Source organism: Pelophylax lessonae (assembly GCF_965119305.1).
Source record: "Pelophylax lessonae genome assembly, chromosome: 4".
Classification (NCBI taxonomy): domain Eukaryota; kingdom Metazoa; phylum Chordata; class Amphibia; order Anura; family Ranidae; genus Pelophylax; species Pelophylax lessonae.
The window spans coordinates 471,895,659-471,913,525 of NC_138771.1; the positions used below are offsets into that span (position 1 = coordinate 471,895,659).

The 17,867-nt window shown below is 40.1% G+C and overlaps 1 protein-coding gene across 2 annotated transcripts in view; it reads right to left on the reverse strand.

Moving 5' to 3' along the window:
- Positions 1–17,867, reverse strand: part of CRY1 (cryptochrome circadian regulator 1) — a 69,273-nt gene that overhangs the window by 7,604 nt on the left and 43,802 nt on the right. Inside the window, exons 6-12 of one of the 2 annotated variants that reach the window (XM_082255331.1) lie at positions 16,329–16,469; positions 14,270–14,581; positions 7,431–7,582; positions 5,196–5,398; positions 4,948–5,049; positions 3,338–3,427; positions 308–376 (exon numbers count right to left, since the gene is read on the reverse strand). In XM_082255331.1, coding sequence (XP_082111457.1) covers positions 308–376; positions 3,338–3,427; positions 4,948–5,049; positions 5,196–5,398; positions 7,431–7,582; positions 14,270–14,581; positions 16,329–16,469 — 1,069 coding nt within the window. The remainder of the gene's footprint in view (positions 1–307; positions 377–3,337; positions 3,428–4,947; positions 5,050–5,195; positions 5,399–7,430; positions 7,583–14,269; positions 14,582–16,328; positions 16,470–17,867) is intronic. The other variant, XM_082255332.1, reaches the window with a different exon arrangement.

A 17,867-nucleotide genomic window follows, 5' to 3' on the forward strand; every position in this document is an offset into this window, starting at 1 on the left:
ACCAGAGGCTCGTACTTGCCTAATTCTGCAAACCAGGGATACCCACTGGACTGCTTCAGCAAAAGAGGCATCTGCTGAGCAGAACATTAATACTACATGTTCCGTATAATCATTTTCCAAAAGGGGCCCAGAGACCATTAAAAACTCTCCTGGTTTAATGCACATTAAAATGTGTAGTGCTTTAAGCAGATAACCGTGCATTTTTTTTTTTTAATATAGGGTACAATCTATCAGTGACATCCCTACTGGAATTTCATTCTATGTTGGACTCCCATGTAAATGAGATGTACTTTTAAACATAAAATACCTTGTATTAAGTAAGACTGCTGGCTGTCTCCATGGCTGTAATGCAGGATACTGCTCCCCTGCCAATAACCTTGGAGAAAGGACATTCAATTAGGTCCCAATTAAACATTCCGTGTTAATTAGCTCTGTTTCATGATGATAAAAATTACAGTATTTATATTGTGCTTTGCTCCCTCAGGACTCAAAGCTCTTTACGGGACATGCATTAAGTAAAACATAGAATCAGAGTAAAGGGCAATATCTGATGAATACAACAGACTTGAATGAATTGGGCCTAGTGGATTTCTGAGTCTTTTAGACTGAAATGGCAGGCAGGTTTGGTAAAAGCATGGCCATGTGTAAGGACAATACTGTGCAGCCAGTTTTGTGATTCAGGATTCTGACAACAAATCACTGACTTACACTGCAGAAGCAGAGAGTCTTGCCCCAGCCTGCATACTGGAGAAGTACCCTGCTGCTCTTCCCATTAGCATCTTCCTGGTCAACATGTGCACTCCAGCATAGCCTGGCTCCTAATGTTGGACCTTGCTCTTTCTGTGGGATGACTGGGGCATTACAGGTTCATAAAGTTTAAATCGGGTATGGAGACTGTTTTTATTAAAACTTTAAGAAGCTTTTGTACACTGCATTAACTGATTTATTACCTGCCTGGTACTCAAGCTTTCATGGGACCACATGTGCTTGATTTTTTTTTTTTTTTTTTTTTTATGTGTAATAAAACAATTTTTTTTCCCTTTTCTAAACAAAACTGAAATTTCACTTTTAGGTGGGGAAAAGGGGTCATGTGTTATTTAATATAGCAAATAAAAAAAAAAAAAAAAAAAATCAAATGCTAGCAAATGTATTGGCAGTAACAAGAGTGTGAAGAAACTGGGGCTAACGTGTAATGGAGGAGCTCCACTTAGAAAGCATTTCAGTATTTCAGCACGAAGATATACAGTGAGGGAGGAAAAGTATTTGATCCCTGCTGAATTTGTAGGTTTACCCAATGTCAAAAATGATCAGTCTAATTTTATTGATAGGTTTATTTTAACAGTGAGACAGAAAAACAAAAAAATCCAGAAAAACACATTTCAAAAAAGCTATAAATTGATTTTATTGTGTGAAATAAGTATTTGCTCCCCTATCAATTAACTAGACACTCTTAAAATGTAGTGCTCCTTATCTCAGCTTGTTACCTGTATAAAAAGGCACCTGATTTCAATCTGTCCAACATGGTCAAGACCAAAGAGCTGTCCAAGGATATCAGGGACAAGATTATAGACCTACACAAGGCTCAAATGGGCCACAAGGCCATCGCCAAGCAGCTTGGTGAGAGGGTAACAGTTGGTGTGATTATTCACAAATGGAAGAAACACAAAAAAAACTTTCAATCTCCCTCGGTCTGGAGATCCATGCAAGATCTCTCCTTGTGGAGTTTCAATGATCAGGAGAATAGTTAGGAATCAGCCCAGAACTACACAGTTGAATCTGGTCAATGATCAAGGAAGCTGGGACCATAGTCCCCAAGAAAACAAAATGGTAACACTGCACCGTGAAGGACTGGAATCCTGCAGCGCCCGCAAGGTCCCCCTGCTCAAGAAAGCACATGTACAGGCCCGTTTGAAGTTTGCTGATGAACATCTGAATGATTCAGAGGAGAATTGGGCGAAAGTGTTGTGGGGAGAGGACACCAAAATCGAGCTCTTTGGTATCAACTCAACTCACTGTGTTTGGAGGAGGAGGAATGCTGCCTATGACCCCAAGAACACCATCCCCACTGTCAAATATAGAGGAGGAAACAGGACAACTTTAGCGCATCAAAGGGGTGATGGACAGGGCCATGTACCATCAAATCTTGGGCAATAACCTCCTACCCTCAGCCAGGGCATTGAAAAGGGGTCATGGATGGGTATTCTGGCATGACAATGACTCAAAGCGCACAGCCAGGCAACAAATGAGTGGCTCAAGAAGCAGCACATTAAGGTCCTGGAGTGGCCTAGCCAGTCTCCAGACCCTATAAGCCCATAGAAAATATGTGGAGGGAGCTGAAGGTTTGAGTTACCAAACCTAAGGCTCGAAAAATGAATGACTTGGAGGGAATTTGCAAAGAGGAGTGGGACAAAATCCCTCCTGAAATGTGTGCAAACCTGGTGGCCAACTACAAGAAACGTCTGATCTCTGATTGCCAACAAGGGTTTTACATCCAAGTACCAAGTCGTGTTTTGGATGTCAAATACTTCTTTCACTCATTAAAATGCAAATCTATTTATAATTTTTTTTAAATGGGTTTATCTGGATTTTTTAAAGTAAACCTACCATTAAAATTATAGACTGATCATTTGTCAGTGGGCAAATGTACAAAATCAGCAGGGGATCAAATACTTTGCCCCCTCACTGTATGTATGCGCTAGAAATACCACTTATCCATGTGGCTTCTTCTATCTTTTCAATTCAGTTTCTAAGCTTCCAACATCTGCACTGATACAAGCTATTGTGCTATTATATGTATACAAAATAATGGCAGGGGTTAGATGACTGACCATTTTGAGTTTTAATGAAAAGAGTTCATTAACTACTTTAAGATCAGGCCTTTTTCTGACATTTGTTTAAATTTTTTGCTAGAAAATTACTTGGAACCCGCAACCATTATATATTTTTCATTATTAGAGAATAAAATGGCAGTCGTTGAAATATTTTATGTCACACTGTACTTGTGCAGTGGTCTTTCAAGCATGATTTTTTGGGGGAAAATACACTTTAATGAATAAAAAAAAAAAAAAAAAAAAACAGTAAAGTCCATTTTTTTGTAGAATAAGAAAGGTTACGCCAAGTAGATACCCAACATGTCTCTTATGGAATGGAGACAAACTACGGTGCTTAAAAATCTCTATAGGCAACTCTTTAAAAATGTTTACAGGTTACCTGTTTAGAGTTACAGAGAAGGTCTTGTGTGAGAAATATTGCTCTCACTTTTTTTTTTTCTTTACCACAAAATCCTAATAATTGGTTTAATGTTGTCACTACTAGTGGAGAGAGCAGAGGTTAGTACCTTGAATCCCCCCTATTCCAGTATGAGGCTCTCCCTGGTTGTTATTAGGGTTGCTGGTGGAGGCTCCATCACTGGCTCCCATCTGAGAACCTATAGAGAGAAGCATCAGATTATGCATTGCAACAAAAAGGGCATGACGAAAAAAGTAGGCACTAAAAATATGCAATGTTTAATATGTTCCTCTCAATGGTTTCTAACCTAAATAATTTCCAGTGCCCTTTAAATAACTTAAGCCATTTCTCGTTATACCATCTAATAGTATATGTGTATATATGATGTTGTAAGCTCCCGATTGCTACTTCAAAAAGAGGCTGGGGCTTCACCTGCTGGCTAGATGTAAAAAGTGATTTTTATTTAAACCAGAAAGTTTTTTTATTTTTTTAATCCTGATCATTATAAAAAGGAAGAAAATCTTTAAAAAACATCACAATGTATTCCTTTTAATTTTGAAAATGTAGTGGCATAAGTGAGTTCACCAAATATCTACCTGTACACCATAACCACTTCCTATTCACTGTTTGGAGATTAACAAAGTATAGCCAAAGCCTTTTTTGCCATAATTCTCTTGTGGGTCACAGGAGTGCACTTGCTTGTGCTCTCCTGTGACCCATAATCAGCTGACAGTGGGATAAAGATAACTGCCCGCTCATGTCACAGAGCTGTTCCATGTTCTGGAAGGATCCAGACAATGTCGGGATCCACCCTGATGTCAAATGGCAGCTGGCTCAGCCTCTCAGCGCATCGCTAAGAGCCACTCTTTTTTCCTCTCTGCCCTGGCACTCCAGTGAGAGCTGGGGGGGGCAGAGCAGAGAGTAGTGACTGACAATCACCAGTCTCTGAGTGCTGAACAAGAACTCAATGATCAGTGGTCATTTCATTGATGCTGCAGCAGGGAGCTGAGCATTAGTGTTGGTTTCTTTTTATAATCCCATACTTCTACTTCTCCTTCTCATACTTGCACAATACCTCATGCTGAGGGATCCTTATTCTAGTTCCCCTCTTTGACAGCTAACAATGTGTGCACATGCTAGTTGTCCGACAAGGTTGTATGCGATTTTTTGCTTACCAAATCAGTAAGCTTCTCAATAATATTATGATCACTAGGTTACCCAAGACAGTGATCACATGTAGACTGGAGGTTGAGTCACAAAATTAGCCTTCAGCCTGCCAATACCCCTGCAGTCTGAAGACAATCGTGTGCCACGGTTTAATAGTTTTTTTTTTATAAACCTATAAAAAAGCAAAAAGGTTTTTATTAGATATTGTAACAAAATAAAAGCCTGATGTGTATTTGTTTTTTTAAAGTATTTAATCATGCAAATTAGTCAAGGAGCTTTACCCAAGTTAACCATATACTGATGCTGTTAAATTTGGCCTGAGAATCTAGGCTTTAAAGTAGAACCCCCCCCCCCCCCCCCATTTTGGATAGAGCAAGGAAGGGTTATAACCAGTCTGGTTTTTTTTTTTTTTCCCCACCATCTGTCTCATTGGTGTGATTTTCCTTCACTTCCTGTTCCATAGTCTAAGAGGAAGTGAAAGGAAATACCTGCAAATAATAGGTAAATAATGCTTGGAAGAGTTAGCCTTTAACCTGTTGGGCAATAGATTACCTCCATTGTTGCTGCATCCTGGCATGCTGTCTCTTGGAGAGTAACTCATAAGTCCGCCATTCCCATTTCCATTTGGATTTGAAGGCACTGATGCAAGAAGTCCTTATAAAAAAAAAAAAAACACAAATTGTCAAGAGCCTTGATGTGACACCATTCTATTCTAGAAAGTCTACAAAGCCAATATGGTGTGAGAAGGATCAGAAATTATTAAAAAGCAACAAGTGTCAATGCGAATGAATGCAACTTACCAAGTCCCCTGTATCTGGAGAGCTGCTGGTAGATCTGCTTCATTCGTTCAATGTTCAAACGACTGGCCTCAGCATGGTTTACCATTGGTTTGGGATAATGTACCCCAATTATACATTTTGCGACTTTTTGAACTGCCTCAGGAGCATTCCAGGGGTCGTAGATATACTTTGGAGGGAATCCTTTCAGAATTGGCAAGTAACGACTTAAAACAAAAAATAAACAAAACACCAACAATGAATATATTACCACATCGGGCAGGGCTTCAAGCATAACAATGTGAAGTACTCAAAATCTACCAGCAAATCAGATCAATGAAAGATTAAATCTGTTTGCTTAGGTTACTGCAGTATGCCACTTATACACTGCCTTACAAAGTCAGAGCTACAACACCTGTATCTAATTTAAATCCAAACTAGCCACATTTTAGGTGGTTTTCTGTAGCAGGAAAGTGGTAAAATAGCTGTAAAATGTATTTTCCCCCATTCCTGTTCTTTTAACACCAGGACAAGAAATGAGACCGCTGTATTCAAAATTGGAAAGCACAGACAGCAATAACAAACAATTTAGAAATTTTTACATATGGCCCACTCTACTAATAATGCATTTTTGTTCACCGGTATCCCTGTTGGAAATTTCTTTGCTGATGGATGGGCTTTAAAGCGTTACTAGGTGTTTTAGGATATGCTCTGATTTTTAACATTTCTTCTTCCAATTCCACTGACACAGATGGTGAAACTGCATTTTAACCACTTAAGGATCAGGCCTATTTCTGACAATTTTTGTTTACATGTTAAAATGTATTTTTTGCTAGAAAATTACTTAGAACCCTTAAAACATATTTTTTTTTTTTTTTAGCAGAGACCCTAGAGAGTAAAATGCAGTCCTACAAACACTATTTTTTTGGAAAACATACACTTTTTTAAATTAAAAAATAAGTAAACATTAAAGCTAGCCCATTTTGTTCTATAATCTAAAGATAATGTTACGCCGAGTAAATTGATACCGAAAAAGGTCATGCTTTAAAATTGCGCACACGCGTGGAATGGTGACAAACTTTGGTACTTTAAAATCTCCATAGGCGACGCTTTACCAATTTCTACAGGTTACAAGTTTAGAGTTATAGGAGAAGGTCTAGTGCTAAAATTATTGCTCTCATTCTAATGACAGCGGCGATATCTTATGTGTGGTTTGAACACCGTTTACATATGTTGTCACAACTTGCTTATGCGTTCACTTCTGCGCGCGAGCTCGGAGGGACAGGGCGCTTTTACATTTTTTTTTTTCTTATTTATTTTAATTTTTAATTTTAACACTGTCCCCTTAAAAAAAGAAAAATGTTTTGATCGCTTTTAGTCCTATTACAAAGAATGTAATCTAAATAAGCAGGACAGGTCCTCTTTAATGTGAGATCTGGGGTAAAAAAGACCTCAGATCTCACATTTACACTTAAAAGCAATTAAAAAAAACAAACAAAAAAAAAAAACAGATAGATAATTTGGCCCTTTAAGGCCGTTGAACAGAAGTGATGTTTGGCGTCACACCGGTCCTCCAAGGGCATTGTCGAGTGGGGTGCATCTTGCCCTCACTCGACTTCCAGCCCATCAGGAAAGGGGTATCGGATTGTTTTCCCCGCTACCGACAGCTCTGATAAGCGGGTAAAACGACCGGGAAACAGCAGGAGGGGGTGGGCAAATCCGCCACTGGAACCACCTTTATGTTAAGCAGACTGAATGCCATGTAAAAAAAATACCAGGGTTATGGCAGCTATTTGATGCCATAACCCTGGTATTTAACGTCAAAGTAGAAACATAAATACACAGTAGGCAGCCCAGAAGTGGTTGATGCAATTCATGCAAGAGATTAAAAGCCTCTATCTTCAATCTCCTTCCCAATCCATTACAGCTACGCAAACCTTTAAGCTGGCCATGGAGGATTTGATTTTTCAGGGGGGGGGGGGGGGGGGGGGAAATCGCTTGATTGTCCCATCAACACTGAATGCCTCCCTCATAGCTATTTTGTTCTCCCGGCCAGGTTAGTTGGTGATGATGGGAGAACAGTGATTTTTGCTAGCGGCTATTGATCAATCAACTTGGTAAAATCAGCCTACCCATACATGTTCAAATCTCAGCCGGTCCCTGCTGAACTAGCCAATATTCGAACAGTATTTGGCCGGTTTTAGCAAATGGCCAAAAGGGAAAAAAAACAAACAAAAAAAAAAAAAAACTTTTCCTTACCGGATATAATCCCCATTAGGGTCAGTTCTTTTTCCAAACCCAACAGGACAGTAACAGTGGAAAAACTGCTGGAAGAAAGAGCTGCAGGACAACCACATCCAGCTTCCAGCATTGACACTCCAATCAGCATCCAGTAGAAGCTCCTCAAAGACCTGTGTAGACAGAACAGAAGAGAATATGTTGGTCTATATCACATTAGGTATTGCTTTAGAAGCAACACAAACTGTCAAAATATATTAAAGTAAATGTAAAACCCAGCTGAGTGATCCATTTTTTTTTTCTAATTTACTGTGATTTAAGATGTACTTTCACGGTTTTTCAGCTGCTTTTAAAATCTGGTTTTGCTATCTACATGCACTTTTCTCCAGCAGCGGCAAAGAATTCTTTAACAGATAAGGGAGAAACGTGTTGGAAACGAGAGCCAACGCAGGCATTTTCAGACCAATATGCTGGAAGCATATCTGCCAGGAGATCATGCAGGAGCACAACTGGGAGACAGGGATAGGGTATTGTCATTCTAAATTCAGGAAGTGCCTAAACAGGGACCTTCATAGCAAAAAAGCAAACCTTTTATTGCAGCTTACCAATCTTAGATGTGGTGTCTGCATTAGTTTTCTTATTTTCACTTGGTGATCAGACCAGTAAGAATGTTTTAAAACACAAGCTGTCCTGCAGATGTCGCAGTTAGAAGGTTGAGACAAACCATTTATCACTGGCAGGGGTGCTTACAATGATCTGCTAATTTATGTAGAACATTTATACAAAAAGAAAAAAAAACTGTTGCTATAACTGCTTAAAGTGTGAGCTGAAGTTTGGCTTCCATTAGTTAATGTATCTGTATCTGCTAGTGCATCCAAAACTCCCAAACCCCTTCCCCCAACTGACACTGCTGCTATCCAAAAGGTGTCTCTGTTGCTCCTTCATCCAGAGTGTACACCCCCTAAGGAAAGGAAAAAGCCTAAATAAGAAAACTAATGTAGCCACCACATCTAAGGTTTGGTGAGCTCAAATATGTAATTTTTTTGATTTTGGGTTTATTATTGCTTCTTTAATTTAATCTGTACATTTTTAAAAAATGAGTGGCTTGAAATGACATGTTAAAGATTTTATGAGATTTTAGTGGTTGGGTTTACAGACATTTTAAAAGTGTTTCTCCCCTTTAGGCCCCTTTCACACTTGTGTGACTTGTCCTGTGACTTGGGATTGCAATGTCATATGGCAAGTCGTACTCCATGACTTCCAATGAGTACCGTTATCTGTTTGACTTCAAGTCGCAATGAGTTCAAAGTACTTCCTGCACTACTTGTCCAACTTTGATGCGTTTTGAGGTCCATAGACCTAGGCATTGCTTCAAGTCCAGTCAAAAATCGCACAACTTTTAGGTTGCTCAAGTGTTAAAGGTGCCTTAGCAAAAACACAAGGGAGATAAAGTTCTGGGTGCTAGTGCTGTCCCTTCCCTCTCTGTCTGACTGCTATTGATCAATAGATGAGAAGAGAATGACATCAAGCAAGATTTAGACACTTTTGTAGTTGTATGTATAAAAAGTAAAAAAAAAATGTTTAAAAAGTTGAATTTTTGGAAGGAAACTTTTGCTAAATTGAGTTTTTAAAACTTGCCTGGAGTCTTCCCCTCTTCCTTCCCAGAAAAAAAAAAGTAAGCCTTTTCCACAGGTAACCTATTTCCCTTGCCACCACCTCTCATTCAAAGACTCTTAAGACCTTAATTCACACACACAATAGCAACAGCTGCTGCTTGATGACCTTCAATATATCGACTTCCATAAACAAGTCAGGCCGTGGGTTCCTTCAGAACATGTGAGTCACTAAACGATAGATCAGATTTAATAAGGCCAAAGATATCATTACGCAGAGGACACGGGGTATCCTATTACTACATGAAGGTACGTCACAAATTGCTTTAGATTTTAAGCTTGTTCAAAACTCACTTTATCTGATGTATCACCTATGCAAATTACAGAGAATGGATCTTTGCCAAACAATATATCCAACTGTGAAACGAGATCGCCATATCTGCTCCCAATATGCACGATTCAGCTGGCTGGGTCAGTCTAAAGTTGGAGCCACATAGGAAGCAACATGAAAATCCATCTGACCTCCTACGTCCTTGTGAGAACTTCATAACAGGGTCATTTCTTTCAAGGCATATTTGCTCCCCCACACCCCCAAAAATAGATAACCAATGTTTATATTTTAGAGATTTTTAGAACCAGTCAAAACATTTATCCTGAAAATGTACAACTATATATAAAATAAAATTTACCCATAGCTTAGATGTTTTGTCCCTTGTGCAACACACTCCGAAAAGACATATGCGCACATTAATATATAGGAATGAAATCTGATTGGGGGGTGCCTGGCCTTCTGGGAAGGGTTTGTGCACCATTATACACTACTCAAAAAAATTAAAGGAACACTTTGAAAACACATCAGATCTTAATGGGGAAAAATCTCATGCTGGATATCTATACTGATATGTACTGGGTAATGTGTTAGGAATGAAAGGATACCACATCGTTTGATGGAAATGAAAATGATCAACCTACAGAGGGCTGAATACAAAGATACCCCGAAAATCTAAGTGGAAAAATGATGCAGCAGGCTAGTCCATTTTGCTGAAAATTCATTGCAGCAACTCAAAATGGTACTTAGTAGTTTGTATAGCCCCTACGTGCTTGTATGCATGCCTGACAACGTCAGGGCATGCTCCTGTTGAGACGACAGATGGTGCCCTGGGGTATTTCCTCCCAGATCTGGACCAGGGCATCACTGAGTTCCTGAACAGACTGAGGTGCAACCTGGTGGTGTCAGATGGACCAAAACATAATGTCCCAAAGGTGTTCTAATGGATTTAGGTCAAGTGAGCATGGGGGCCATTCAATGGTATCAATTCCTTCATCCTCCAGGAACTGGCTGCATACCTTCGCCACACAAGGACAGGCATTGTCGTGCACCCGAAGGAACCCAGGATCCACTGCACCAGTGTAGAGTCTGTCAATGGGCCCAAAGATTTCATCCCAATACCCAATGGCAATCAGGGTGCCATCGTCTAGCCTGTTCCTCTGTGGATATGCCTCACCAGACCATCACTGACTCACCACCACACCGGTCATGCTGAACAATGTTACAGGCAGCGAAACGTTCTCCACGGCTTCTCCTGACCATTTCACGTCTGTCACGTGCTCAGGGTGAACCTGCTCTAATCTGTTAGAAGCACAGGGCACCAGGGGCGGACCTGCCAATTCTGGTGTTCAATGGCAAATGCCAATCTAGCTCCACAGTGCCGGTTAGTGAGCACAGGGCCCATTAGGAGGTTGGGCACTCAGGCAACCCTCATGAAGTCGTTTCTGATTGTTTGGTCAGAGACATTCACACCAGTGGCCAGCTGGAGGTCATTTTATAGGGCTCTGGCAGTGCTTATCCTGTTGCTCCTTGCACAAAGGAGCAGATACTGGTCCTGCTGATGGGTTAAGGACCTTCTACGGCCCTGTCCAGCTACCTGTCTCCTGGAATCTCCTCCATGCTCTTGATACTGTGGTGGGAGACACAGCAAACCTGGCAATGGCACATATTCATGTGCCATCCTGGAGGAGTTGGAATGCCTGTGCAACCTCTATACCATAGGTGTCAAACACTAGGCCCGCGTGCTGAATTCGGCCCTCCAGTCTATTTCATGTGGCCCTTGCACCTTTCCTGCAGCTGCTTCATCTCCCTCATCTCTGCCCCCACCTTGTCTCAGCAGACCACAGCAGAGAGGACAGAACTCCTTTGCCAAATCCTGTGCTTCCCCCTGAAGCTGCAGAGAGAAATACCAACCCCCTCCCCAACTCAGCAGTTGGCAGCAGAGAGGACGACAACTCCTCCTACAGATCCTGCACCTCTCTGTGCAGCCGCAGCAACCCCTTCTCTCCATCTACACTGGTCTCCACAATCAACAGACTCCAGCAGCTGACTCCAGCCCTCCTCCAGACCCTGCAGTTGCCGCTTTCCACCTCTGCCTTCAGCTTCTTCCCAGCAGCAGCACCTGGTAAAGGGGATGCACTGTGATGTAAGGGAGGGTGGGGGGCTATTGACTTCTGATAGTGGTGGGCGACCATAATGCTGATGGGCGCCGCCCGCCCCCCCCCAATGAAATTGAGTTAAGACGCCTGCACCTGGACCCAAAGACCAGCAAAGAGCTGGGTTGGGGGAGAACAATGCTGGATCCTGGGACAGGTTGAGTTTTTTTTTTTTTTTTTTAAGTAAGCAGTATTTGTAGCTACTTACTTTTTAAATGTTCCTAACACTTGACTGAGTATTCTTTTCAAGGTTTAGCTCATTTACTGAGTCTATTTGCCTTTAGTAAATCAACCCCACAGAGTGCGGCTTGGCCCCACCCCACGCTCCCTTCTCTCAGCATTTGATTGACAACAGAAGCAGCCAATGACTCCTGCTGCTGCCTCCATGTCCAGGGAGGAGGTAGAGAGAGGAGAGAGACGCTGCTCTCGGGCATAGTGCTGGAGCTGAACAGACAAGGCCATTTTACCTCAATGCAGACAATGCATTAAAGTAAAACACCTTCTGCCTTTACAACCACTTTATAAATGTATGGTGGTACCATTCACTACAGCTCTCTGCATGAACTGTGGGCAAGCCTATAATGTGTGTGAGGGATACAATACAGCTACAGTTTAAAGATCTAGCATTATAATTTTTACTTTACAGTTACCAAGTGCCCATGTTTCTAAGTGCTTTAAAATCCTAGTTATGAGGAAATGACCAATTTAAAGTTGCAGCTGGTTTTAGCTAGGAGAACTTCAAAGCTGACCCCCTCGCATTCCTCTTCCACTGCTCATCTCAAGAAAGTGCTCACAGCCTGGACAAGCTGTGGTTATGAATCAGCCATCTCCATCATAGCCATTGTTCGATGTTGTCCCTTCAGGAGAGTGGGGAGCAAGTCGGACTTCATAACAAGGGATAAAAAGCACCTAGCTACATAGGACAACAGGGGACAGAACTGCAAAATAAAACATGGATAGATTTTTAGACGCAGGCACCTCAAATTCTGCACCTTCCTGTAATTCTGCAAAAATAGTCTACATGGCCAGGGATGCACCTATCTCCAAAGCATTCATAAGCAGAAGGCCACAACTTCTGATATTAGAGCTCAAGAACTCTTCTACCTTTAAACTATTCAGCAGAAAGGCATTTCTATGGCTAGCAAGGGAGGGGGCTGTGTGAAATTAAGGCCTACTACTTGTATGCAATAAAATTAATTATTGATGCATTGCTAAAGTACATGCAGGTGTTTTTACCTGCCTTGTAATGTGGTCTTGGATTCATTTGTGTAATTGCACAGTGCTTAAATAAAAAAAAAAAAAAAAAAAGTACACCACTTGTGGTCCCAACCCTTAACCATTGCGGTTAGTCACAAAGTAAAAGTTACTGACAGGCTACCAATCACATGAGTACCATGGCAGCTTCTCATGGTAATTGTATGGGTTGGAATACAAAACATAGCTGCTAGTTTTTCTGTCATTATGCCTCGTACAGAGAAAGGCAGAAAGCAGTAGTTAAAGTGAAATAAGCAAATTAAAAATGTATCTAAAAGTAGTTAGAAAAAAAAATAAAAAATTAACCCAAGTGTGAAAATGCACTTTTAAAGCTATGTTTATCTATTTGTCAGCTTAAAAAAAAAAAAAAAAAAAAAAAAAAAAAAACACAAGCTGGAAATATAATATAAAGCCTTATCAAATAAAAGCCTTATACATCCATAAAACCAATGTCAGCATTATTAAGGATTTTTTGTCAAGTTAATACAGATAATACTAAACTTGGTTTGGGCATTTTGGAAGAGATAGCTTTGCCTTTAAACAGAAGTACATCATTTATTTAGCCTGTCTAACCTACTAAAAATACAGCAATCGCGTGATCTGAAGTTTTAGGTCACCATTACTGTATCCCACCGTTCCCCTGCGATGGGTTGTACAATCAGCAGACCTACTAACATTTAACTTGAACGCAATTTCTTTTCATGTGTTATCCTCACTTATGCCTGGCAATTTTCTAGATTGTGGGTGCCCTGCTGTGTACAATAAAAAGCGGGGTTTTTTTTAGGTCATGGCATACATAAACACTTCCTCTTTATTAAAAGCATAACTGGGTTAATCACAAGTCCATTCATACATATTAATAATGATCTCAAATCAATGTACATCTGGATGTTTAGGTAAAATCAATGCATCATGAAGTCTACAATGTAGATAAACAGAAAAACAAAATATATAGTATAGATGTTATGAATGCAACTAGCGCCAACAATAGTTTCTACTATTCTCCCACATTTACAGTGGCATAAAGTATTGTGAACCCCTTGGAATTATCCCCTTGGTTTTCTGTAGTAATTTTCCATAAAATGTGATAACAGGTCAATGAGCATCAAAGTAAATGCACCACAGACTGGCTTCAGAAAAAAAGAATGTGCCTTTGGGAATGGCCCAGTAAGAGACCAGACCTAAACCCCAAAGAGATTGCTACCCTTAAGAGAGCAATTTACACCAGACATTCTAAAAATGTGGCAGAGAAAATTTTGTAAAAAGGAATGGTAAAAAATTCCTCCTGAACTTTGTGCAGGTCTGACTCAGAGTTACCGAAAAGCGCTGGCTTGAAGTCATTGCTGTCCAAAGAGGGTTAACTAGCTAATATCTTCAAGGGTTCACTTACTTTTTCCTTCAACACTGTGAGGGGGAAGAGAGGCTAAAGTAAACAAACTTGTTTCTTAACCTACACAAGCAAAGCACAGGTCCACTCAAATGTACTCATACAAGTAAACAATAGTATACCTTCATTCCTTCTTCCCAGCTTATCCACAGGTCACCTCTGGTGAGAAAGCAAGCCACAGCATGTCGTGCCAGGTGATGGATCCAGCCTTCTTGTCGGAGCTGAGTCATGATGGCATCAATCCATGGGAAACCTGTCCTGCCCTCAGCCCATTTGGCCAGGGCCTCAGGGTTTCGATCCCATGGAATCTGAACACATATGGGGTTTCCGTCCATCTTATCAAAGCGTGGGTTGTTTGTGGCTGCAGTATAGAAGAACTCACGCCATAGAAGCTGCCCATAGAGAGAGAGAGGAGGCGAACTATTTTTCTTCACCTAGTCAGAACATTAAATGAAATGGGAACAGGAGGCAAACAAATTTATAAGTAAATACATTTTTTTGTTCACTTGTTTAAGCTTTACTTTGCATTATGTATAAAAAAAAAAAAAAAAAAAAAAAAAGGCTTCCAGGAGCCATACCATTCAAACACTTACAATGACACATTAAGCACTAAAGGTGTGTCCTATTTATAGTTAAATCAGGTTTAATTTAAAAGCGGTATTAAACCCAAAAGTAAACATTATATAGCACCTTACCAATTTTTAGATGTGATTTAATATTAACTTATACCTAAATATTATAAAGCTATTAAAGCTACTCTCAAGGTGAGGTGAAAAAATGTCACAGTCTTGTTTAGATTTATTAAGGTTGAATTCACACATGGGGTGGATTTACTAAAAGGCAAATCGACGATGGATTGGATATACTAAAACTGAAAAGTGCAAAATCTGGTGCACTTGTGAATGGTAGTCAATCAGCTTCTAACGTCAGCTTGTTCAATTGAGGTTTGACAATAAAACCTGGAAGCAGATTAGCTTTCATGCAGAGCTGCACCAGGATTTTGCACTCTCCAGTTTTAGTAAATCAACCCCTATGTACTTTGCAAATAAGGTGGCACTCTTCAAACTGCAGTTGCTCCAGAACTTCGTAAATGAGGTGAAGCTTCACTTGGCAAAGAATACCCAATTGCATGCATTTTTGCATGCACAATTGGATGATGAAAGTCAGCAGAGCTTCCCCTCATTTACAAAACTGGAGAAACTGCAAGTTCAGTCTATTTGCCTTTAGTAAATCAACCCCACAGTGCGGTGATCAGCATTTTACTGCACTGGATGCAGCTCATCACAGCACGCTGTACAGAATCGCATTTTCTCATTGAAAGGTCAGCATTTCAGACCTTTTGCTACACTTAGGCTATGTTCACATTTGTGCGCATGGTGCAGCTCACATTTGTGCGGCAACAGCCAGCAGGCCATTTATTAACTAGGCCTGCTGTACCTATACGAAAAAGTACCTGACCCTTTAAAAAAAAAAAAAAAAAAAAAAAAAACTTGGCCCCATGGAGCTGCTGCACCAAGTGGTTTTATGCGCCTGAAAACACACCAGGTTTTCTCACGCAAAACAACATGTTTTTCCTGGGGGTCAGGAAAGGCATGCAAAATAGCATGCTTTCTCCCACCCTTGTATGTGTGAAACTAGCTATAATGTATTTACAGACTAAGGCTGTATGTAAATGTTTACAGGTCCATTTAAGCTTTTATCTTTATAGATGCTGAGGAAGAAAAAAAGAAAAAAAAAAAAAAAAAGGGAAAAAAAAATCACCCTGCTATTTACATGGATGAGAAAGGCACATCTACATAATATTAGAATTACCTACATAGAAAATTTAAAATTTGTATTGTGTAGAGGATTTTTCTACAAAAAAAAATCTGTTTCTAATAAAATAGCTTTATTATCTAATCTCTGCTTCAAAACATCTATATAGTGTTTCATATATGCATGCCAGACTTTGTATCCACAAAGCATGTTTTTGATAAAACTGGATAAATAGTCACTTGTAAGCTTTATTTCTGTGGAGATTGATGATGATCAGTTTTGAAATAAGAAAAATAAAACATTTAGTTCTCAACTTAAATCCAACACCTGGTTGGCCACCGTAGGCTGCGCCTCCTGTTTATTTTGAGAACTCTTTTGTGGGTTTTTTTTTTCTTTGTTTTCCAGAGCAGTGCTTAATAACTATACCTTTTTGTAAAGATCTGTTAATTTGAAGTAAAACAGACGGCAAGAGAGGCATCCAAACCGGAGGTAAGGGCTAAGTCCTGTAGTGCTTGCAAGAAGGGAGTTGGCATTCATGCGAGGTCTTTCAAAATTTGCCACCCAAGCCTTTAATGCAAAAAAATATATATTATAAGCCAAAAAAAATTCAGCAGGTACAATTAAGACTAATTTTACCAGAAACAACATCAATACTGGTGAAAATAAAAGTGTTCTTTGACAGACATGCTAATTATTAGGTAAGGCATCTCAAGCAAAAACTGTATGGTCAGACAAGGTAAAGCTTAACAAAAAAAAAAAAAAAATTATTTGGGCATGACATTTTTTTGTATTTAAAGCTGGAACAGAAAACCACTTTTTCAGGCAGGTATGATAAAAAAATGTATTAAAATATGTTTATATAAAGAAATCCAGCATCCGTAGATGTGATATAGTGTGTGATGTCTAAAGCTGTGGTATATAGTGTGGCCAGTGACACTTTCCTACACCAACATACACCATAGGCATCTTTGCAGATGCCAAGCCCCCTTAACGGTAGGAGCTCAGATGTGTTTACCGATTACAATGGTCCAATCAATATGGAAAAGGTAGTGAAAACCCTTCCGGCCACACCCCTTTGATCCTCAGATGGAAGCCACAGTATCAGCATAGCATGACCAAATCAAAAAGAAAAAATACCCCACACAATGTAATAAAGTAAAGACACCTTGGCATTAGTAACAAATACTTACAAAGATAAAGTGTTACAAGCCAAAACAAGGAAGTACATCAAAACAAGGAAGCACATCAGCTCTGATTGGTGGACGTGCGTTGTGACATCAGATCATTAGGTCTCATTAAGATCTGACCGTGGGAAGGCCAGAATGTGAAGCACAGAGTAAAATCTGGGACTGAAGTGTTCACATAAGTCAAAGAAGGATTTGTAAGTACGATGGTACATCTTTCAGAAGTGTATTCTCGTAGCAAGGCAGGAACAGATTTAGAGATTCCCCCCCTATTTTAAGACCCAAGCTACAACAGCCATACTGTTAAAGACAGAGACTGTGGAGCAGAAGAGAATAGAGGGCCTTGAGATAGCAGGGAAAAGGACAAAGGTGGTCTGCTGAAGTTTCAGTATGTATATGTATTAGCCTATTTTGGGGCCAGTTCAGACCAATTAGAAATTCTGTTATCTCTTGCTCAATCTTTTCGAGCAGACGCGGCAGAATTCGAACTGGAGGGAAGGAGCAGATTAGGGTGAAAGACAACCAGGAAATGATCAAGGCACCATAAGCGATTAGATATTTTCCTGAATCTGAAGGGTAGGATGTCTACATCCAGGGTCCTCGATTTCTTATACAGATTAAAGACGTCTGGGTGAAAAACCTATTCCACATTGAGGAAGGCAGTGGTGGCTGGGGTAGTCCTCTTTCCAGTTTTCCACTGCTGGCATGTGGACCGAAGAGATCTCTGGACAGTGAGTTTCTGTCCAAGAGATTAACTGGATTGTTTAAGGCTGCCAGATTC